At 49.4% G+C, this 23225-nt stretch overlaps 5 protein-coding genes across 5 annotated transcripts; all 5 read right to left on the minus strand.

Moving 5' to 3' along the window:
- Positions 1 to 3083: 3083 nt before the first annotated feature.
- Positions 3084 to 5212, minus strand: BCR38DRAFT_448310 (AFG1-like ATPase). Its single transcript, XM_040861221.1, has 2 exons — positions 4760 to 5212; positions 3084 to 4709 (listed from the first exon to the last, which is right to left on the minus strand). The coding sequence occupies exons 1-2, from the start codon at positions 5001 to 5003 to the stop codon at positions 3316 to 3318; spliced, it is 1638 nt and encodes a 545-aa protein (XP_040711214.1). The 5' UTR covers positions 5004 to 5212; the 3' UTR covers positions 3084 to 3315.
- A 4860-nt stretch (positions 5213 to 10072) lies between these two features.
- Positions 10073 to 10912, minus strand: BCR38DRAFT_489657 (ETC complex I subunit conserved region-domain-containing protein; the record flags this gene model as incomplete). Its single annotated transcript, XM_040864421.1, has 3 exons — positions 10073 to 10139; positions 10188 to 10292; positions 10353 to 10912. 3 exons carry the CDS (start codon positions 10910 to 10912, stop codon positions 10073 to 10075), a joined length of 732 nt encoding a protein of 243 aa, XP_040711215.1.
- A 3154-nt stretch (positions 10913 to 14066) lies between these two features.
- On the minus strand, positions 14067 to 15723 carry BCR38DRAFT_448326 (uncharacterized protein). Its single transcript, XM_040861222.1, has 4 exons — positions 15338 to 15723; positions 15186 to 15274; positions 14579 to 15120; positions 14067 to 14506 (listed from the first exon to the last, which is right to left on the minus strand). The coding sequence occupies exons 1-4, from the start codon at positions 15536 to 15538 to the stop codon at positions 14217 to 14219; spliced, it is 1122 nt and encodes a 373-aa protein (XP_040711216.1). The 5' UTR covers positions 15539 to 15723; the 3' UTR covers positions 14067 to 14216.
- Positions 15724 to 18317: 2594 nt separating this feature from the next.
- Positions 18318 to 19977, minus strand: BCR38DRAFT_353527 (salicylate hydroxylase; the record flags this gene model as incomplete). The annotated part of the gene is made up of 7 exons (XM_040856794.1): positions 18318 to 18460; positions 18517 to 18738; positions 18795 to 18904; positions 18969 to 19047; positions 19108 to 19172; positions 19236 to 19519; positions 19570 to 19977. The coding sequence occupies 7 exons, from the start codon at positions 19975 to 19977 to the stop codon at positions 18318 to 18320; spliced, it is 1311 nt and encodes a 436-aa protein (XP_040711217.1).
- A 919-nt stretch (positions 19978 to 20896) lies between these two features.
- Positions 20897 to 22767, minus strand: BCR38DRAFT_353539 (major facilitator superfamily domain-containing protein; the record flags this gene model as incomplete). The annotated part of the gene is made up of 4 exons (XM_040856796.1): positions 20897 to 20985; positions 21046 to 21309; positions 21370 to 22543; positions 22600 to 22767. 4 exons carry the CDS (start codon positions 22765 to 22767, stop codon positions 20897 to 20899), a joined length of 1695 nt encoding a protein of 564 aa, XP_040711218.1.
- Positions 22768 to 23225: the final 458 nt, after the last annotated feature.

Here is a 23225-nt window from a genome sequence, read left to right on the forward strand (position 1 = left end):
GTTCATGCGGGGGAAGACGCAGGCGGCGGGGTAGCTTTATCTTATCGGAGCTGCAACCTGCCGCAACTTCCCGGCCTTTAGTTGAGGCTCGCTTGGGTATATCATTTACAAATTCGCCAGAGACATGAGACCATGAGGCCAGAAGCATAAAAGCCCTAAAAAACGGTATTCTTCGCAATGCATGGTCCGAGAAGAGGAAGTTATGGGCAGATCGAGGCGTAGGCACCCTGAAAGACGCTTACAGAGCCTGCCAGATCCCCGATCATACTCGGGCAGTCTGGCAGCACGAAAATCCAGGCTGCGCTCTTCGCACCGAGGTCGATTTCCTCCTTGGCAACCACATGCTCATGCGCCAGGGCAATAGGCACGTTACCTCCCTATCTATCTCGAATGCAATTCTAACGGCTAGTAGGCTGAAATTAGAGCTGGCCGACCTTTTCTACCTTGAACTGCCTCGCGAAGGGCAGCAAGACGTCCCCCAGTACTACAAGCCCCGCGTCTTGATGGCGATCATGCGGGAGAGCAAGGCCAATGTCCACGGGCGGCAAGAGTATGGCTCTGCACTGCGTCACCGCGATCCCCAGGCCTGTCTCGTAGGCCAGCTGGCTTTTTGGTTCTTTTGGAGGTGGCATGTCGAGAGGGAGACGTTCCCTTCCTTCCAGAAGCCGGAAGACTGGTATACTATTAAAGTATTTCTGGCCCCCCCCCAACCGGAGTACTGTCTCTCCACTAACCCGGTGCCTAGCTCCTCCGACGCGACTACCGTGAGCCAAGAGCCTTATTTTCAAAAGCGACCGCGCTTTCGTGGACGAAGAAGATTTATAAAGACGCCGGTATTCTGACCTCGAAAAAGAGCTACGCGACGCGTGTTTCTGGTGCACAAAACGCGGACTTGGCCGGTGTCTCCGAGCCAGAGGTACGTAGCCTCCGCCCATCATCTTCGGCGTAGTGACTTAGGCGCCTAAGACATACTCCTTCCTCGTATAAATCCGCCGAGCGGGCCGCTGGAACATTGGGGACCAGTCGACCGGCTGTTATTTGACCTCGCTGCCACTGCAGTTTTTGCGGGCCATGGCAGACTTCGATCCCGAGTGGTCCGGCTCTTACTTCGTGCCTAGGTCGCTCGTTAAGCCACCAGAGGCACTACTGCGCAGGGTCTGGCCCCAGTTAGACCGCTGGGTCGAAGCCCATGCACGATACCCGGGCGACGAGGCTCCCAAGCCCGCAAGGACGAAGCAGAAACAGCGAACGGCCGGCCCGTCGGTTACGGGCCCAATAATCGATGTAGAGCCGAATTTGGCCGCCGGCGCCTTCCTTGAAGTATTGCTCTGGCTACGCGAGGTCCTTCTCCAAGATGCGGCCTTCTTGGTGCTCGAATACCCTGAACACCGCCTTTTTCGGGACCCAATCTTTAGGTCCGCGGAGTTCCTTACATTTGCAGGCGAAGTCCGGGCTACTTGCGCTCTAGCCCACCAGGAAACACAGGTAATAAACCTGCTTTCGACGTCTGCTCTTAGAGTCCTTGCTCGCTAACGAAGGCATAGAGCAGTATGATTCGCAAGGCCATGCCTGCGGTCGCGGGCCAGCTTAGGTCAATAGCTGGCGTCCAGATCCACCAGGGCACGCAGGTCTCGCGCAGCCTGGGCCAGATCCGTACGGAGCTACAAGGCCTGCGTCAAATGGTAGACACTTTGGAGGAAAGGATACTTGGGTCGCAAATCACGATGACGCTAGCCCCCGGCGGCCAGGAAATAACCCGCCAGATCCTGCCAGCCCGCCCCTCCCGAGAGGGCCGTCACCCTGGGCGGGAGCGTCGCCGCGGACGGGAGAGGTCAGAGGCCATTCCAATGCCGGGCCGAATCCGTACGGCGCCCATAGGAAGACGCGCATCCCTACGGCGTCTAGACCCGTTACTCCGCCCGCTGCCGAGGACCTGCCACCCCAATATCTACTCCCACGAGGACTAAAAACCGTGCTCGAGCTGTGGCAACTGTGGACCTTTGGGCTCCAGGGCTTACCGTCCGTAGACTCTCTAGAGCAGCGTTGGGGGTCGGGATGGAGGGCTACGCCGTCAGAGAAGCAGTTCTTTTCTAAGAGGAAGATAATCATCGACGAGTTACGGCTCCGGGCTGCTTCCGATCCATCCCTCGGCGAAGAAGACGTAGCTAGGCAGATGGATACGGAGAGGGGCAAGGGCTCGCTCGACCAGGTGCAAAAGACCATACGTGCAGCTCGTGCAGCTCGTGCAGCCCGCGCAGTCCGGAAGTAAAGCAGCACTAGTGTCAGAGAACAGAATGCCATAGGCACCGGTGGGACACCGGTGGGGCTCCGGTGTAGGAATGTGCGAGTCATGACGATATGGAAGTCTTGGTTTGCGGAACAATCGGGGAAACTAGTGCTCCGCGGCTCCGACGTCGGGTTCTAGCTATCTATGTAAGGGGCGGAGGCCCGGGGAGAAGATAGAGGGAGAGTAGAGATCAATGCATCACCGTGGGCACCCCTACCTGAGACCGCCAGTGACCACCCGGTATTACGTAGGAGGGACGCCCGTTACTCCCCATCACTCTGTACTATCGCCTTCGGTCTAGCCGTACCCTGACAACTAGCTAGGTCAAAAGCAAGAACGCGTAGTACTCGTATACGCGTATGTAACTAGAAACAATCCCAATAGAAATTTAAAAGACCTACTCGCATAGTTACTGCGTAACTGAAATAGGGGTAAGGGAACCTATTAAATATACTAAAGGATATAGTGGACCTTAGTGGCGTAGTACTGCTATGGCCGCTAGCTTTTAGGCCTACTCTTAACTAATTCTAGAGCCGAGGCTATATTATCGCGCACAGAGTACCATCTAGTGGACAAAAAGCCTCCAAAGTTCGTATACATGTTCTATAGTAGAGACTATGCTAAAGAAAAAATTTCTACGTAATTATTGGCCTTCGTGCGGCCGTAGTGGCTATTTGTAACGTCAGGTAACAGAATTAGGGTGATGTCAGAGCCGGCGACTTTTAAGGTGGGGGACCGGGAGGTCGCCCTCGCTAGAAGACCTTTTGACATCCACTTGATGCGATGCCCCAACCGGTGCTCGAGATTTCTCAATAAATTGTGTTGTCCAGTATCGTTGTGACAGGCAGCAGCAATATCCAAAATACATACCATGCTATTCTAAGGATAAAAGCGCAACTGGTATACGCAAATGCTAATCAGGTGCTTCCAAGTAATAACGGATGATGTCGATCTAGCCAATGTAATGCACCAGCCCAGGCTTCCAAAGTGTAATCCTTCTGGACCAACCATTCTCTGGTATACACTACTCACATCGAGTCCTCCATTTGCCTACTGCGGACCTTGTTCCAATCATCACGATCCTTCTTGCCTCCATGGCTCTCCAACCCCATGCCTCGCTCGACCCATTCCCGACTGCCCATCTCCGTCAATCTCGACAGTGCCCTGATAAAAGCAAATCTCTCCTCGTCGCCCGAGAACATATTCGACTCCTTCAGCTGCTCTATATTGCTGTTCATATCTTCCAGCACAGCCCGCATGCCGTCATCCTCGTCCGTGGCATTCCCGTTCTTCTCGAGCGACTCCCTCATCTCGTCAGCCGAAAGGAAGAGTTGCGTCAGGGGCTTGGCGGTGGTCAGAACGAGTTTAGCGTGCGATTCATACACGGCGTCGATAAACGTGATGAATCTCCTCGCGAGGTCGCGCTCCCGGAACGTCATGCCAGGGACTTCGGTGATGATGAATGCCTCGTAGCTGCGCATCAGCTCGAGGTAATCGGCGGCTCCGGTGGCCTTCCCGATGAGTTCGTTGAATGTAAACCACGCACACCGGCCGCTCACGCGTGGGACGTGGATTTCCCGACCCCAGACCTTCTGGATTTCGGATCGAGGCTCAGGATCTTCGCGGTCACCGAGGAAGTGGAACCACTTCTCGGCGTGGGTTGCCGCGTGACTGTCAAGGGGAGTGTGGTATACTCCAGACGGAGGCCGAGGGATCTTGCGGTAATCGGTAGGCGAGTCGAGGTTGATGACGTGCAGACGCGCTTTCAGGATATTGATGGCTGGGATAAACGACTCGCGGTTGATGCCATTTTTATACAGCTCATCCGGGTGTCGGTTGGATGTCGTGACCAGGACGACTCCATGCGACATGAGTGACTCCAGCAACCTGCGCAGAATCATAGCATCGGCCACATCAGTACACTGAAACTCGTCAAAACACAGCACATTGGCCTGGTCTGCGATATCGGCTGCGACGAAAGGCACGGCATCTATCTCGTTCCCATGCTCCATCTTCATACGGTGAATCCGCTTGTGTACATCCTGCATAAAGTTATGAAAGTGTATCCTCGTCTTTGTTTTGACGGCACTCGGGAGTGTGTCGTAAAACAAGTCCATCAGCATGGTTTTTCCACTTCCCACGTCTCCAAAGAGATATAGTCCCTGGGGAAGATCGGAAGGGATGTCCTGGATAGGACTTTTACTCTTACCCGACCCAAACCACCCACCGAACATCGACTTTGTAGGTTTCAGCGACTCGAGGGTCGGGTGTACGACAGGGCGCGCTTGGTAGTGGACAAGGTCATCGTGTAAGTGTTGTAGGCTCTGGATAATGCCCCTTTGATGCTCGTCTTCCCGCAGTCGGCCTGCCGCGACACGCTTGTCATATTCCTGTATTGGGCCGACGTTGTCGGCAACATGCGCTGCTCCACGATCAGTTTGCCATGATCCATTGTGCACATATTCGGCTTACCCTTCTCAACTGTCGCATTTCCCACCGTCGCATACGATCGTGAGCGCGAATAGCGCCGTAATCGCGTGTTTGGCCGTGTCGTCGCAAAGAAACTGGCCGCGGCCGAAGTCCTTGCCGCTCCCCGTGGCCGCCCGGACTTTTGCCAGCACTGATTGCATAAAGACCGCCTGCTTTCTAACCTCGCTAGCGGTCGTGTGGACAGAAGGCGCAACGGAGGGGTCGACGATGATGCGAGAATTCGCATAGTTTCGGGGCGGGGGTTTTCTTTTGGAAGAGACTAACGATCAGGATTTCGCGTGCCAATAAGAAATATTAATAGATTCTACTCAGTAATATATAAATAGATAATATGGAACGAATTTCCGAGGGGAGAAAAAGAGAGCAGATTCAGGAACAAAAACTCTCTCCTCCTAGGGTGCCGCTGGCTTGGAAAATGAGCGGCGGTTTTGGAGGGCCATGGCGTTAGATGAACCATCATGACGCCGGTGATGGCCGGGCTCTGCCCATTATTCCGGATTTCCGGATTTAGGTGCTTAGCCGAGGCCGGATTGTGTGGGGGTGGCCGTGAGGGACCACATCTTTTATGTGCAAGTGTCAGATGTCACTGTCAGCACGTTGGATTTGCATTTATGAATTTCATGGTTTGGTAATGTGTACCTTCCAAACGTGTTCTCTACCCGCTTTGGGATGTTTATGAGTTCTAGTAGCTGATGCATGTCTTAATTTCAGCTGGATCATCCTAACCTGCTTTTGGGTTTTCAACAACTCCCGACTTTCGTAAATGTCGAATATGTGCCGGTACTTGTAAATAACATTAGATGAATGCTGGTACCACCTGTTGGAAACTCCCAGACACCATTTTATTGACATGCATACCGGGTCAAGTTGCAGTCCATATCACGGAGAGTCCTGCCCTGTTGCTAACTTAAGGTACTTGCATACTTTATACTATATCAATACAACGGATTGACTGCTACAGTCAATCGAACTACCATGTGTTCTCAGGGCAAAATGCCTGGAGCCTACTACAAACAACAGTGAAGATGCTCCTCATCAACTTTCGTAACTTGAAGATCCCTTGCATTCGGTTCTATGTTCTAGGTTATTATTTTGAGCTCTCTTCTCAAGTGCCGCACTAAATCACAAATAATAACATGTCGTCCTGTCTTTTACTTTTTACCCTTCGGTAGTTCATCAAGTGTTTTAAGGAGATGGTGAGGACTTCCAAACGGGACAGCTCCTCGACTCGACGAAGACCGCTGCCAATATGACCATGGCCTTCTTCGCCGCACTATTCGCTGTGCCATCTTTGGAATGACAGGAGGAAAACATCGTACAGGAAAGATTTGGAGTTCATTGGTCATTCACTCTACCATGTACCGTTCTAGTTTTCCTTGACTGAATAGTTCTGACGAATTGGAGGATAATTATAAGGATGGAGAGTAGCGTGCTTTGACCACGCTATTGGTATTGATACGTGACCCCATGGGGGGTTGCCCTATAGCTAGAGATAAGATAGATAAGAGCTATAAAAGAGCTCTGCCAGGCCAGAATAGCTGACCTGGCCATCCTTTTCCAACATAACAATTCACACCCCATATGCACTCGCATCAGGTATTTACTCATTTTTCCTAGCACTACAACAAATTCGATGATTATGTCCTCAGACAGATAGAGAGACTGAAAAGGCGAGGCGGTCGAATCGGTTAAAAACAAAAAACGTAAGCTTCATGAATCATGGTTTTATTTAGGATTTGGACAGAGATTTGTCCCATGTCACGTCACTTTTCTGTCTCCTAACCGTGGTGAAACCTAAGGAAACTGCTAATATATGTAGATGTGGCTCAATGTAGTATCCGTTGGCCTCTTGCCTCTTCCGTGTCCTTCACGCCCAACACGTTAGTTCTCCGTGGAGCAGGGAAAATATAGCCGATCACGAGCGAAATAACACTGATCCAGAGGGTAAGTGATGTGTGTTGGCGTTGGATGTTTTGGCGAAGAGATTCCATGGAATCCCGCTCCCAGCGGCACCGAAATAGTTTCTCTACTATTTGTCCACACATTGGAGGCTTCTTCCCTATCTTTAAGAATGTTCGACCAAATTTAATAATTACGACGAGTATATGGTTGCTGCATTCAAGGGGGCTGGGAATCTAGACATCTATTGTGCAGTTATTGATGCAAGTCTTGTGGGTCCCGCTCTTCATCTGGTGCTTCATACTGAGCTTGAGTTTGTATACATAGCTGGTGCAGACAACCTGTAATCTCATATCGATTTTCGGGGTGATATTGTCAGTTGGTTATGGAAGTTCTCTGTAACCTGAACTCTGTTTCTGTCAGGGTACGGCTAGGCCGAAGGCAATAGTACAGAGTGATGGGGAGTAACGGGCGTCCCTCCTACGTAATACCGGGTGGTCACTGGCGGTCTCAGGTAGGGGTGCCCACGGTGATGCATTGATCTCTGTCCTCTCTATCTTCCTCCGTCTCGACTCCTTACTTATAGCCAGCCGAGGTTCTCTCTTGGATTCTGGATGTTTGCTTCCGTATGTCTGTGTTCCTCCGACTTCGGCCAATATCTTGGACAGCGGCTCCTTATCTGCAACCAAGCGATTCCCTATCCGCTGCAAACGGCTCTCTAGCCGCCACAAACGGCTTCCTACCTGGTGGAAGCCGGCCCGCCTCGGATGACACTTGTGGCTCTGACAACTCCTTCCCTATCCTACTTCGAGATGGTCCTTATATAGATAGCTAGGCCGCCGCTTGGACCCGGCATAACAGCAGGGTCGGCGATGCCAAGGATCTTGACTCTCGTCATCCCAAAGCTTCACATAGATTGTAATCATGATTCGGGAGTCTTTTGTCCGAAACACCCCTCCGGCGGCCCGCCGGTGTCCTGCGTTCAGTGTCCTGACACCCACTGGTGCCTATGGCATTCTGTTCTCTGACAGTTTCAGAAAGTGGTGGGTATGACACTGTGAATCATTAGTAGGGCTCGGGGGGTCAAAAACAGTACGCTTAACTTAACTTATATTTTAAACATAGTTACGTCTCATAACACTTTTCACATCAGATCACCGGAGACTTACTCAATTTCTGTGTAACAGCAAGTGAATCAAATGAAAGAGAAATGCTGTTTCAATCGCTTCCAACATCTTAAAGTCATATGGCTAATTCATCAATGCCGCGGCGTGTTGCCGCTGGGAGCTGCGTTCAACGCAAAGCCGGTATCTCTTTCGATAACCCAACTCACGATGCGATAGCTCAATATTAGAGCGAAGAAAGAGGATCAATTCTTAAACGTAAGCGAAAAAGGTAGGGAACGCTATATAATCAGTGTGACGTTCCCCGAGATCCAGCAACTTGTCATGCGTCTATCGTTGCATATAGTCTTATCTCTAAATAATTGTGAACGGTGCGGCACTAAGCTAGGAGGTTGACATCCGGCTCCAGGTTAAGTGATGAAAATCGTCGTAGTGATGACCTAGAAGCCAATATACTCCGTTGGCCGTTACAACGCATCGACTGAGTTCGACAATTGCGTCTCATCCCTGCATATCAACCCATCGCTTTTGTGATGTATATGAATGAGGTTTAGACAGGCTATATTATCGAGAAATGGCTTGAAGAAATTTCTCATGTTGATTGGGCTGAGTAATTTCGACGCAACTTTTCGTTGGATGGTTGACGTTAGTTGAGATGAAACTGTTACGGGTTATCGAAGACCACATGGTTGTCCGATGTGAGTATCTGCTTAGTAATTATTCAATATAGGAGGCTTATATTTCCACCCACTGATTGATGCTAGGTGCGGGAAACAAAGGCCACTAACCGAGTTATCTTCATGCGGCGTGTTGTATCCTTTATTATTACGAGGCCGGCCAGGTCAAGGTGAATCTGGACCGCCCATGATGATTGTAAGCTCAGGAAGGTGAACTGATTTCTCGGCGATGGGCTGGGTGTTGCTGGTATCATGGCTTATTATTTTCATAAAACCTGGCAACAGGAAATTACCTGGTAGAAGGGACGAACGTGGCAGTGTTTCCGGTCTGCTTCGGTATAAACCAGCCCAGGTAAAGAGTATAGCCTGAATAGCCGCTGGCAAGGCCAAGAATAAGCCAATCATGGCTATAATGGACTCTAAAGACAGCTCCATAGGACTCGAATGACTTAGAATTTCTAAGGATGTGTCATAGATGAAACGACAGTATCTGAATTGTTGGGCTTACAAAACTACCAGATATAAGACTACGCTGTCTTGATATAGCTTCCATTAAAAGCGTCCATCCTTTCCTAGCATTCGAACTGTCCGGACCTTCTCCCCGAGGTATCTCAAAGCAGCTCCGTTCGCATGGATGCGTGAGCGTGCAGACGGTCTATTATGGTTGAGATTTTCCTCGCGCAGAGCCTTGTTGTGTTGTTTTGTGTCTTTTTACTTCCAGAAAACGAGGGGAGAAGGGTTTCAATACAAGAAGTGGTTCAGAATTGCCGATGGCAGCTTGGAATCCCTACCAGATGTGAGAAATGACATATCAGTCTTCCCGGGGGAAATTGTTGTCAAGCACGCTTCCTTCGGGCGTAAGGGGGGGTTGCCAGAATGTTGGTAATTCGCCCATGGCCAAATTTCCCGCCCGGTGTGGGTTTCCGTCACGGAAAAAGAGTTGGTTGAAAGTGTTGCCTACCGGTACACGTTTACACATTCGGGACCACAGTATGTCATGCTCAAGGCATGTGGACGGCTCGTGGAAATCATCCATGCGCAGAGCAGGCTATTAAATGACGAATTTACTGATTTTAATAGATAATCTGGATCTATGCAGTGCGCCCGCAGTACGCCTGCACCCGGTATCATCGGTCATTGTTGGATGGTCTTGGGAGAATCTGCCTATATTGTATTGAACTACTCACCATTCCAGTTCAGAAGGTCATCGCTCTATTCATCTACGTCTGATCGGATGTGCTCCTAGTTTAATCCAAATTCGGTCGAGCACACGTGTGCCAGCATCCGACAAGGCTTCCACTTAGCATGTTCCTCATCAATATGCAACCCCCGAGTCTTACGTGTGTGAGAGATGTGCCGACGCCACCAAGGATTTCTTGAAAGTCAATTTGGGCCACGGATCGAATTTTCTCGTCACAACCTCAGGCGAGTGCAGGACATAATTGCGGTTGGAGTTGTGGCGACTTGGCAAATCCTGTTCTACTATTTGGGCTCGTGTAATGCCGTGAATATGTACATTGTACCGTCCATACTGTACATGACCTCACTGATTGAATGTGAAGCAATTTCCCTCCTTGCATAACCAAGCTAGACGTTTATGCTGCATTACGGTCGAAGTAGGTCCACTGGCCCTCGACCGGCTTCTCTTCCAAGTTCTCCCATCTGTAGACGTTAGCTTAGAAGTAATCAACGTCGCGATGGGGCACTTACGGCTTGGCCTGCATCATAATATTGGCGAGATGCAGCTCGCTCTTGGCCACTTGCACGATCTCCTCGATGAGCCCAGCTCCAATCTTCGTCTCAATCTCCTCAACCCTGTTGCCCCATCAGTATGTGATTTTGAAGCCCCTGCAGACAGATGCAAGTCATCCTTACTGGTCGGCAGTCATCTGTGGCTCCGGGTCCCATCTGACCTTGTCGGAAAGCTCCAGCGGCTGTCTGTTGAACAAATTCTCCAAATCCTCACGCTCTTCCTCTGAGCGCAGACCCTCAAGCTCGCCACCCTCATCGAGCTCGCCATCCCATTCCTCGTACCGCGAGTCCTTTTCAGATGGCGTGTGTCGGATCATGAACGCCTGGCCGTTCTGGTAGACGATATTGGACTTGCCACCGTCGATATTCGCATTGGACGAGAGCTTGAAGCTTTCGGGCTGGTCGGAGAGCATCTTCTTGGCCTTCTCCTGCCACTCCTTGTAACCCGGGGGCTCCTGAGCGGCGACGATGGCCATGCGGTGCTTGGTGACAGCCTCGACGGATTGGCGGTAAAGTGAGGATTCGGGGGCTTCCTTGAGTTTGTCGAGGGTTTTGCTGTAGAGGAAGAGCAGCGACGAGCGGGGCGAGCTGTGCGTGTACAGGCCTGTCAGGCCCGTCGGGTTGCCCGCCTCCAGGTAGCGCACTGGCTTGACATTGGCCAAAAGTCGTAGTGTCCGGCGCATCTTGGGTGCTGTTCAATGGCTTGAACTGTGAGTGTGGTTGATTGGTATGAGGGATTCTTCCGTACTGATGATAGCTTCATGCGATCAAAGCAACGTCAGAGCTTGGCCTGGTCCGAGCGATTTGGTGAGCCAATCAGAGTGCCTGCAAAGTAAGGCCAGTGCAACTGACTTCAGATTTCCACTTGCACCTACTTGTCAAGCCTAAAAACGGGGGTTAAACCCACTGTTAACGCAATGGGTCAAGGACATCTATTTGTCAATTTTCACCTATGCCATTTTTGACCGATACTTCCGAACTTCCCTAATTTATAGCAAATTCGGAAGCATCTCTCAAAAGTTTGAACATAACGCTTAGACGCATGTAATGGATAAGCTAGAGTCGGCTTCGTCGCAGCAATCAATGTCAGAATTTGAAGAGGATAACGGGAATAAAGACCCTTTCTTTGTCAATTATAGCTATTATATTCGGTTTTAATCGAGAATAATAAGTCTGCGATCACGTACAAACCCTATAGTACTCACAAACTAGCTGCACTTCCAACGTAACATATAGGTTTTAGCGAATTGAGGTATATGCATTTATTCTTCTATGTAGTGCCTATATTTATTAGGGAGGTACTAGCAGTTTAGTGCAGATTACTAGTACTCGGAAGTACCCTTAATAATAACGTGTAGCTAAAAAAAAATGTCAGATATTCCCGTATCTTATGAAGTGACGGTAATGTGACCGTTTAGTGCGACGGATTGATTATTGTCTGTGTTCTGTGTGCTCTTCTGCAGAGGGACTTTTAGCTGAGTCCCAGTGGCTGGCAATCAGGTTAGTCTTAGTAGGTCACGTGACCCATTGTATCTGACACCCCTCAGGCGACTGCCCTAGCTATTAACTATAGATGTAACAGGGATACCACACATCTCATGATATTATTCGGGGAGTGTAAAAAACGGCTAGGGTTGCGCTATTATTATGGGTGCGTATATGTCAGGGTACGGCTAGGCCGAAGGCAATAGTACAGAGTGATGGGGAGTAACGGGCGTCCCTCCTACGTAATACCGGGTGGTCACTGGCGGTCTCAGGTAGGGGTGCCCACGGTGATGCATTGATCTCTGCTCCTTCCCTATCCTACTTCAAGATGGTCCTTATATAGATAGCTAGGCCGCCGCTTGGACCCGGCATAACAGCAGGGTCGGCGATGCCAAGGATCTTGACTCTCGTCATCCCAAAGCTTCACATAGATTGTAATCATGACTCGGGAGTCTTTTGTCCGAAACACCCCTCCGGCGCCCCACCGGTGTCTTGCGTTCAGTGTCCTGACACCCACTGGTGCCTATGGCATTCTGTTCTCTGACAGTATATTGGGAGACTGATTCTTAAGGAATCTAAGTTTAGTAGGAGCGTCTTTCCATAGTAGCAGAACCCTACTATGGAAAGGAGGAACAATACTCTAAGGAACTAGGAAGACAGGGAGGCTACGTAAGTAGCTTACTAACCTACTATCGTAAGCTAATCTGTTAGTATTCGCGATCCGGAACCTAGTAACTAGTAAGCTAGAAGGGCCTACCTAGTAATCTAGTAGAGATTAGTAAAGGAGATGGAGGCTAATAGCTCTAACAGGTTCATAGTGCAAATACAAGTGGAAAGATATCAGGTAACTTATGTGGGCCGTGTGATGCAATCTCTGCGCATTGGTGTTAGTGGACATGGAACTGTGGCTTTAACGTAGCTCTTTGTGGATTGTATCTTACTGTGACAGGCTGTGCCTGATATGGGATCCGGAGCTGCAAGGACCGTGCGTCCGGATCCACCAAAGGAACCATCGAGGGCACACAAAACATAGTCCGTGTTCCCGGGACAACTCGCATATTTTACTTTCCTCCTCAGTTAGATAATTAACAGTATTTGGCCATGTTGAGCTGTATAGTTTCGCAGTGAGCCCGTCACACTTACTGTGGTTGTTTGACAGATGACATCGCTACGTATGTACCATTAGTCGACCATGTGCAGAGGTCCGTAGACATAGCCACTACATCACGGAAAATCCAGCGTTATTATCTACAGAATAGTATATTGAATAACCGGTACTTTAGGTGCAGGGTGCAGCTTAGATCTTATATTAACACAATTATGTGAGTGGTGATAACATAGGCGAGGGAGACATCTGGTCTACCGTGAAGGAGAAGCATAACTTGTGTCACGGTTGTCAAATGGGCTGTACAGGCAATACTTCAGTGTGCTAAATGAGATTATGGTACTTTCGGGTTACAGGTTCCAACTCTAAGGAGCCAACAGCCACTTCTATGTAGGCGTGTCGCGTGGCATAATCCCTTTGTTCCTAGGCTGCCTAGGGAAAATTCAGACTTTTAGCTTCACTGGACTTGGAGACTGATCCTCTTAGCGGTTATATACTTTGGTATAGAGGACTTTCAATGCTACAAATTGTCGCAGATACTTAGTCTAATGCATCCAGACTTTCCTCTATTTCTTATGCCTTCTTCAAAAACCCAATCGAGTCAAGTTGCTCCGTCTTACCCACACCCAAACTGAGCTCCTTGAGTTCTTCCAGGTCTTTTTTTACGCTTTCAATATCCATCATGATCATCCATAGGCATCGGCACCAAGGGGCGCTCGAATGGGAATTTTCTCGCCGCGGCTGACCAGACGATACATAGCGGCCGCGATCGCCTGCGGTTCGGTCCAAGTGCTACGGCTTTGCTCGTGAAGCATATACGATAGCAAGGCGTTGGTAGGATAGGCCGGGTCAGCATAAGCCGGGTGTCGCTTAGCCATTTCTTTTACAGACGATGTCGCGTAGTTTGTTTTGACGCCACCAGGCTCGATGTTACACATGTGTATGTTCCACTCGACAGGTAACCCGCAAAACCTTTATCCGGATTAATCAGATTGCAGCGCACCAGGATTCCTACCGTACTTCAAATCCATCAAAACCTGGACATAGATTCACCGATGCTCCATAATTATGGATTATCGCTGGTATGTGGCTAAGTGGGTATATAGTGGCTGCGTATAATCACAGTAGCTTCTAGAATAGGGCCTACGTAGGTTTATACATAGGTATAGAATGAAGCCTTTTGTTCTGATTTTGTTAGACCAGACACAGTCACCGTTCAGCTACGAAGACACAGATCAACGATGGTCTATAACTGTTGAGTATCGGAGAAGCCATATCCACCAAATATCCACCAGTGTACACCCACTAGTCCAGATACCATATCAACTCACTCACCAGAGACGTGATGAATGTGGTTAGGTTGATCCAACCCGTGCCTAGGAAAAACCCCTGCTGTATTATGCAACCTGGGCTGCATCCAACAAGCCGTCAGCCTCCTCTTTGGCTTTCTCTTCTTCAACAGACAGCCCCGTTCCATGCGCGACCCCGATGTTCTTTACCATTTCCAGAAATTTAGGGTCTACCCTGAGCTCATCTTCCGTGATGTGCGTGTCGTGCTTCTCAATCATTTTGACCCGGACGGCTTGATAATCCCCAAATGTCGCCGACATAGAAAGAGGCGTCTCCACAAACCGTAACATTCCTTCTCCAGTGCCAGACGCGCGTTGAAGGATTTTGATAGGCGCATCTTTGCGGTACCAGGCATGTCAGATCAACTATAAATTGTGCTCTCAGAAACAAGAGAAGGGGGGAAACTCACCGGCATTGGCATTAATGAAATAAGCCATGCTATACCTCTCCCTATCAAACGGCACACTCTCCCAAGACAACCGATGCAACGTACTCTTCAACGCCTTCCCACTCCACAGCGCCAGACCATCCGCAATATTCACCACAATGGCATCCTCCACCACCGGCGCCACAACCCACTCTTTATCCCCCGGCGTCCTGACCTCCAGCCCCGGCGTCGTCGCGAAGAGGAATGTCATGGTACCCCAATCAGTGTGCTCACACAACCGAGGGAACTTGGGATCCGGGGGCGCGGCGAGGGGATGGTACCGGATCAATCGCAGGGCGTTGCCTGGCTCTTTGTGGGGGGAATGGGCCTCTATGAAGGTTGACGGAGAGAGGCCCATGGCTAGGGCGATGGCTTCAAAGATCTTATTGGAGAGGAGTTGGCATTTGGATCGGAATTGCTCGATGCGCTTGCGTCTTTCGGGAGTCCACCAACTGGAGAAGTTGGGACTGGTGAGGTTTGCGTCGGCGACGTTGCCGAAGCAGCAGGCTTCGTGGACTCCGATGCTAGAGATATTCCTCAGTAATTGGCCCTTGAGGATGGTTCCTGTCAGGTTATGGGATGGACTTACACCGATTCCTTCAGGTCGTAGCCTTGCCCCTTCATGTTCAACCATTTCTCTTGCTTTACCTTCTGTGGCTGGCGAAAGAACTGCTCAGACTAGGAATTCCACGTCAAATCTACGTCTTGTAACCTAGTAAGGGCATAGGTAGACTGGCTCACCAAGCAAAACATCTCATCGACGTCTTCCTTGGGGATACCGTGCCCTTTAAGGACTAGAAACCCCCATTGGCTTGCGGCATCGAATATCTCGGACGATACCGAATGCGGGTCGTTTTCGTACCTACTGAAGTCGATCACGGGGAATTCGTTTGTGCCAGTTGAGCGGACAGGGCACTTCGATGCCATAGTCGAACCCGCCATTTTCACCCAGTATAGGCCTAAGAAGTTGACTGCGATGCGTGACCAAGATGGATAATGGGGGTTTTGATACGAAACCCGTTATTGTCGGCTAGAGGGTTATGCACAGGACATAATTAGGTCGATCTGAAATCGTGCTTGGGGACGACTGGCAGATTTCCGAACTTCTGATGGTGCGAGTCTCCCGATGATAAAGAAATGGCTTGAATCGGCTTAAGAACGAAAATGCAGCTTCACTTACATTTATGCCGTCATGATCGCTGCGGGGTGCATGTGCAACGCAGGCTATCCTGGGGCAAGGAGTGGTTGGCCCAATAAAGTAAATTGGAAACGTGCAACATTCAGCGTCCTCCTTTGTGATATCGTCACATATTTTACGTGGAACGGAGGGAATTAAAAGGACAGGTCAAGCATGATAGTGTTGGCTAGCTATAAGAGACCCAAAGTATGTCACGCCTTAGAACAAGCTGATGTATACGCCTTCTTGAAACTTTACGCCCTTAGCTACAGGATAATGGATAATAGGCGTGAATAGTGGTAAAAATGCTAATGAAATTGTCTTAGTTATTCCATGCGAAAAGGTTGTCCCATCCGTTCTCATTATGCCATTACAACGGACTTCAAATTCTAAGTTTTGTTATAATGATGCACTTATGCTTGATCGGCTAGCTTCAGTAGTCCTCATGCCTGTACCATTTTCTTATAAAACCAACTAATATAGCCTTCAGATCTCAGACAACTATACCTTGACCTATACAACGGCTCCTATAGCGAGAGGACACTCAAGACCCTACTGTCCATTGGATCCACAATCACTCCTTCCACAATCTAAACAATAACTACCTGATCCCTCCAAAGACCCCAAATCAATATACACAAAGCTCTTCCACAAATCTTCCCAGGCTTACGCTCAAAGAAGTCGGCGTAGGACGCTGATATAGCCAATGTGCAGAGGAAGTCTCGGGGGGTATTTACTTTGCTGAATGAACGGGGCGTATACCTTACTCATATGCTTCATCTGCTAAGACGCAATTCACCCAAATTGATTCCACCATGTTGAATTTCGAGCAAAATTGGGGCGGAAACAGTGCATCACTAATGTCAAAGAATCCTGCGAGAAGTATGTAAGAGAAGATGAAGTAGATGATGGAGTGGAAACACTGTACATCGATGCATGAGTTTGGTAGGTTCAGAATCAAGCTGTTGAGGGAACGATGTTAGACACAGATCATTCCAGAGCGGCTGTCATGTTTTCGAGCATCGTAACCCTGGTATGCGGGAAGATGTCAGCACGCGTGGCATCTCAGACGTGCCTATTTCAATCGTACCCTGGTTGATGAATTGTAATGCCATACCCGTGGTGTTAGGCTATTCTTTTCGTGTCGTCCACTGAATTAATCAAATGTGGAAGCTATGTTGTGCTTGTCTGATATAGGGTTCGAATGGCAGAATGATTGGCAGCACAGGATTCCACCAGGATTTGGTATCGTGAATGCGATACTTTTACGAGTAGGCTTAAGCTCTGACACGAAGATAACCTGGACCCTTCGCGGGGCTGTCTCGCTTGACCACGTAATCTCTCTCACCTTAGCTGTCAGCTCTCGCCGCAGTTGACCAATGTAGCACCAAACAAAGAACAAGCAAGGAAAAGTAACTTTGTATAAATATACGACTGCAGCTAATAGCTTTGAAGCACAAAACAAAAGTACTAATTCCGTAGTGAACAGCACCTGTGTACAAACCTCGAGACAGCTCAACCCACTAATTCTCGATTTTGGTTGCCAAGGCACATCAATTTGGAGACTTAGTTAGTAACTTGGTTACCAAGTGGTTGCTAAGCTAAGGGCTCGCTCTGTTTACTAATTTGCAGTGCTAGAGGCCCCTACTAGCCTTGTAGGATCTTTAGCTAACATCTTAGCGGTCCTCTAGCGCTCAAGTCACCGAACTCTGAGGAATCCAGGACAAAATTAGCTACTTCACGCCCGATAACGCAGAAAATAACGATATTGACTCGAGGCTTGCCTATGTGAGACAAGAAAACCCCTAAGCGAATGGCATGGACGCTTCGTGGAGGACTTGGGAAGTCAACGTTAAGGCATGGAACCTCTACGGCACCTTCCTGCCCTTCTCTGCCGACCACCAGTATGGCCACCTCCAACTAGGCTTGGGGAAAATTTCGCTGGGTTTTGTGTTCCTTGCTTTTGACCCAGTGCATTTCATAGTTCTAAAGCTATGGAGAGGCACTGAGGAAGCGATTCTAGGTTGAATTGTGGGGAATGAACTGCTCACATCAACTGCGAAGCTCGAGCAATTCATTTCATTGATGCTGGCGGCATGCATTTGGGCCAGAATATATTCATACATTGTGAAGACTGTACTGGGTCCCTTGTTTTGGTGGCATACGCGTCGCACGTAGGTCTATCGTATCAAGGCTGGATGGATGAGGAGATGATCTCAGTGAAGCATCAATCTTGTAGTCAAGCTTCTATTGGAAACAACATGAGATAATTACGAATCATGAACCATAGTAGAGGCTAGGACTCGTACCTTCTGAATTCAACACATTGAGAGGTTATATAAGTCTAGTTTAAAGTATGAACGAGTCGCGTGTTCTTTAGATCATGAACAAGGCTGTGCTCGGAGTTGCGAGCCCCTACATTCTGGGGAGCTCGTCCAACTTAAGTCCTTCATTAACTAGCCCATAACACTCTCAAGGTCGGCGCTTTCAACCTAGAGTTGGTGATGTGTTTCTGTCCTCACACAGATCACAAATCAAGTGGTTCTAAGGATAAGCGCCTCTTCCTGGCTGCTGCTGAAAGAACGACAACGGCAACTCAAACGTCGGATCAACCTGTTTGAGATGATTCAGAGAATCCTGTACCACATCATATCCAAAGTTATAATCGAAGAATTCTTCTGGGCCCTCTGAAGCAATAATGGTCAGCGTGATTCTCGTCAATAATCATTGGTGCATGACGTACTGGGCACTTTCTCAATCGGCATGAATTGGGAAGCTTCCTTCTGAATGAGTTCTGGCTCATCCTGTCCTGCATTACTGAAGACTTGCATCAAGCTTGCGCGATTCCGACGAATCGTTTCGTATAATTTCAGTCGATCTGCAACGTCGTCGGCTTTGGCGCCACAAAGAACTAGTCCGAGTACGACACCGTCCTCGATTCCTTGTGCACCACCTTGTCCTTGGTCTTCAAATTTATTTCAGTCTCAGTTAATCAGACAAATTGAGAGCAGCGAGTCTTACGTGGCAGCATGGGATGGGCAGCATCGCCTGCCAAAGCCATCTTGGCCTTGGTCCAAGTAGGAATAGGGGGACGGAAAAGGAGGGCCCATTGCCTTATCTCGGTCGCTTTTCTGGAAGTAGTTTGTGAGCACGTATAAGAACTGTCTTGTATGATTTTGGATCTATTAGACTTACCCAAGCACCGCTCTGAGGTCCGGGTGGACGTCAGAATATCTCTCGAGGAGCTGCGACTTGTCCACAGGAGCATCCCAATCTGTTGATGTGTGAGTATAACGATACGGAGCATGTGAAATCTGTCAAGGGGAACTATTACCCTCCTTCTTCATCATCGATAAATCATCCTGGTGAAATATGGCGACGAAATTGTGTATCTCATTGCTTGACGAGGTCAGTTTCGAAGTCCATTCCGATTGAAAAACCAGTGGCACAATGGGTACGTACTTGCGACACGGATAGGATACAAGTCGTTTCATGTCCCCCACGAAGAACTTCATCCGGCCATCATCGTCCTCATTCCAGAACCGTGTTTGGGAATCTTGTTCAATATCTGCGGCCGGGATGAGAAACCGATAACAGAAGTTATACATGTCCTTGGATGGCACCGGGGGGTTGGATCTTCCAAGGACGGCCTCGATTGCAGTAGTATGGATTCCATCAGCGCCGATGACGACATCCGCTGTCTGAACATGGCCGTTTGCCAGAGTGATTGAGGGTGTTACAGGGTCCTGAATGGAAACTCAGCATTACATAACCAGCAGGGTGTTATTATACGTACGTATCCAACAACCTCAGACTTGAGATGCACTGTGACTGGGACACCTGCTCCGTCAGTCTCGGTAGCCAGCCTCTTGAGCTCCTCATGGAGATCGACCCGATGGGCGAAAAACCAAGGGGCTCCATACTTTGAAAGAACCGAAGACTCAGTCGTGCCGACATGAAATCTCTCCAGAGTCGCTGCCTTGGCCCGGAAGCTTGATTTGACCGTTACGAACTTGGCACTCACGGGATCCAAGCCCCAGGCAAGCAAGGTACGGGACGCATTTGGCGGTACGTGAATCGCAGCTCCGACCTCATTGTTGAATGCCGAACGTTCGTAGACATGAACGATGTGGTTTGCTCTGCGGAGAGCCAGGGCAGCGGAGAGGCCCGCTATTCCTCCGCCAACGACAATGATGTTAAGCATGATTCCGTCTCTGTTGTCTTTGTTTCTCGGGCTAGGTGAAGGGGGTTGATGTCAGACAGATCCAATTACAGAGTACTGAAGAACGATCTGACTCAAGGGGCTCAATATGTTGCGAAGCAGGTCATATTCTATCAGGTCGACTTACCCCAGCACCAGACCAATGCCCCAGTGTCAGAGCTTGCTTGGTTGTAACATCGAACGGAAGAGTACACTAGGAGAAATAAAAGGTGGGGACTTCGTCTAACCCAGCCCACTTGGTTCAACGATGGGGAAAGGGAAGGCCTCCATAGAGTAAAACCACCCGAGCATGAAGGGTCTTAAGGCGGGTAAAACCGGGTCTAAGTAGACGAAACAAGGTCAACCAAATAGTGAGAAATTGCATGCGACGCAGGATATGCCGAATCAATTTGACTCACAAACCCTGCAGTATGTGACAACACGCAGCAAACTACCCTAGTAGACCTGATGGGCCCGGTTATTTCCCCCCTAGCGTTTTCGATGTTAGACCCCTGTTATTGATGCATCAAACCTGATCTTGACTTGTGAGCAAGTCACATACACCGATCGATTCAGACTATCATCGTATTCTCATATCTGGGATGGGCAAGACAGACCATATAAGCTACAATTATTTGGGTAACTTATAGATGGACGAGATGATACTACAGTGGAACGGACTTGTTGGGAAAGCACAACCGAGTTATAACTTGTGAGCCTCATCAGTGTTGGCCCCTATAAATGGTCTAGGCACTCCTTGCAGTTCCAACCTTGCCACATATAATCTATTGGAACTATTGAGAAAAAAAAGGCAACATCATGACTCAAGCTTTCCAAAGCATGGGCATGTTGTGTCCATTGATTAATACGAGCGTTTCTTCAAAATTACGGTGTCCTCGGTAAATCCACAGACCGGCATTACTCAACTATGATATAGTTGTTCCTCCTTCTCCACTGGAGCGTCAATATGCATGTTGAACTCCGCCTTCGGATCGACCAGAAACATGGCAGCTAATATATAAAAATTAGTAAGGTGTGCTATGCTTGGTGCGAGGACTCTGATTTACTCACCAATTGCAGCAACGGCAGTGAGAGAACCAGCAGCAACCCAGACCCACCTGAAGCCGACACTGTAAGTTTCCAGAAGTGCACCTGCACCTGCTTGAATGATGTCGCCCGTAACGCCAGGGACAGTCATAAGGCTTGCAGAGTCTTGTGCTGCCAAGTACGTAACAAAGTCACCGAGAGACGTAACTGGTAGGCCCAGCGGCAACACCGCGTTGGCGATATTGCCGAAAAGGTGGCTTGAAAGCTCTCCGTTGAATATTGCGTTGTCTGTAGTTGTGCAAATGTATTAGCGTTTGCGAAATGTTAGTACTTGACAAGCGGACTTACAGATAGCAAGGCCAACAGAGCCACCCAGGGATCGCATTCCAATCATCAAGCCACTAGTGATGGCAATGAGCTCTTTCGGCGTGGACAATTGCGCAACAGTGACAAGGGCACACAAGCAGACTCCAAGACCCATACCCAGGAAGACGGGGTAGCCCCATACCGGGTTTGACGTCTGCGGAGTCGCAGTAGCCATGAGCACGAAAAAGATGATCATGGACATGAACGCAGCCACGGTGGGCCAACGAGTATGCTTCGTCGTGGAACAGTACAAGCCGGCGAGAACGGCGCTGACGCCATATACCGCCATATTAACCGCGTAACGGAGGCCGATGCGAAGTGAATCGGTCTCATATAGAACACCAACTTCGAATGCGAAGTAGTTGTTAGCGGCGAAGAAAACGAGGCCTTCGACGAAGACACACAGCAGTGCGATAGCGAAATTCCTGCCGTGGACGAAGAGACCGTGGTGGAACATGCCGTCCTCCTTGAACTTGGTCTCGTAGACTGCCAGGAGGATTATGAAGAAGAGACCGATAGCAAACGGTACAGGGACGTGAGGATCAGACCAAAGAAAGGGGTTTTGGGACCAGGAGAGGCCCATGCAAAAGAGGACAAGCCCGACGCTCAGCAGAGCGTACCCGATCCAGTCCAGCTTCCCGAGTTTCTCCTTGTTGGTGAACTTTGTTTGGTTTGCGGTCTTGGGAGAATCGTACAACACAAAGGTCAGGATGGTAGCCACTGCGTATATTGCCGTGGTCATGTACCAGTAGTTGCGGAATCCCTCCACATTGCCGTTTCTGGTGAGCGCACCACCCGCCAGGAGACCGACAAAGCCACCCAGGGCAGCTGAGGCGTTGGTAAACCCTTGTCCCCATGGGCGGTATCTCCTAGGCAGCACTTCCGAGGCCACGGCATGCAGCAGAGGTTGTGCTCCGTACGATAAACCAGTGACAGCAAACCCTCCAATTGCCATGTTCATGCTGTTGGCTCTGGCAACAACAATGGACCCAATAGCACCACAGGCTGTAAGCGATATCAGGAACCAACGGCGGCCCCAGTAATCGGCGGCTTGTGAGATGATGGGAGACAGGACAACCGTCATGATGGCCACGACAGAGGTGAGCCATACACTGCTGCTGCTTCCAGCGAAGACGGCGGCGATAGCCTGGGTTTGCTATGATACGCAACACATTAGCAAGTAGATATTGTATCGAGTCTGACGGAACTTACTGCGCCGGCACCAACCACGTTGATCAGTTGCGCGAAGTAGATGAAGCAAACCGCGAAGACGGCCAAGAAGGTTTTGCCATGGAGGTGCGGTACGGGCTCTTGTTGGTCCTCGACCGCCTCTTTTGCGTTGAAGACATCCTCCGTAGCTGGCGATTCAGCAGACTCCATGATGAGGTTTTGGATAACAGGAGAGGTTCAGGCACGAGTTCGAATCTCCCGTGCGCCACGGCAACAAGGGAAAATTCCAGGAAAAGATATGAAGGCACCCGAGATTCACGCAGAGCTTGAGCGGCCAAAGGGTCCACTTGGCACCGCGAGTAAAAGAAATCTGAGAGGATTTGAGTCTCTCGTCAACAAGACGACGCCTCAAGACAATAAGTCGTCGTCAACCCCTTACCTCGGTATTACCAAACTTAACGGTTTCGCAGGGCTCAGAAGAAAATTAACAATAATAATCTTCGCAAGCCGTACCGCACAACATGGAATTGGATTTGTTCCGACACGACTACCGGAAATGATTCTGCCTAGGATTCAAACCTGCCTAGTACTCAAACCAGACAAAAAACAGGTTCTGGTCCCAGTTCTGCAAAATCCCTCAATATGATATTGCTACCGCGCCGCAGAGC

Source organism: Pseudomassariella vexata, assembly GCF_002105095.1.
Source record: "Pseudomassariella vexata strain CBS 129021 chromosome Unknown BCR38scaffold_17, whole genome shotgun sequence".
NCBI classification, from domain to species: domain Eukaryota; kingdom Fungi; phylum Ascomycota; class Sordariomycetes; order Amphisphaeriales; family Pseudomassariaceae; genus Pseudomassariella; species Pseudomassariella vexata.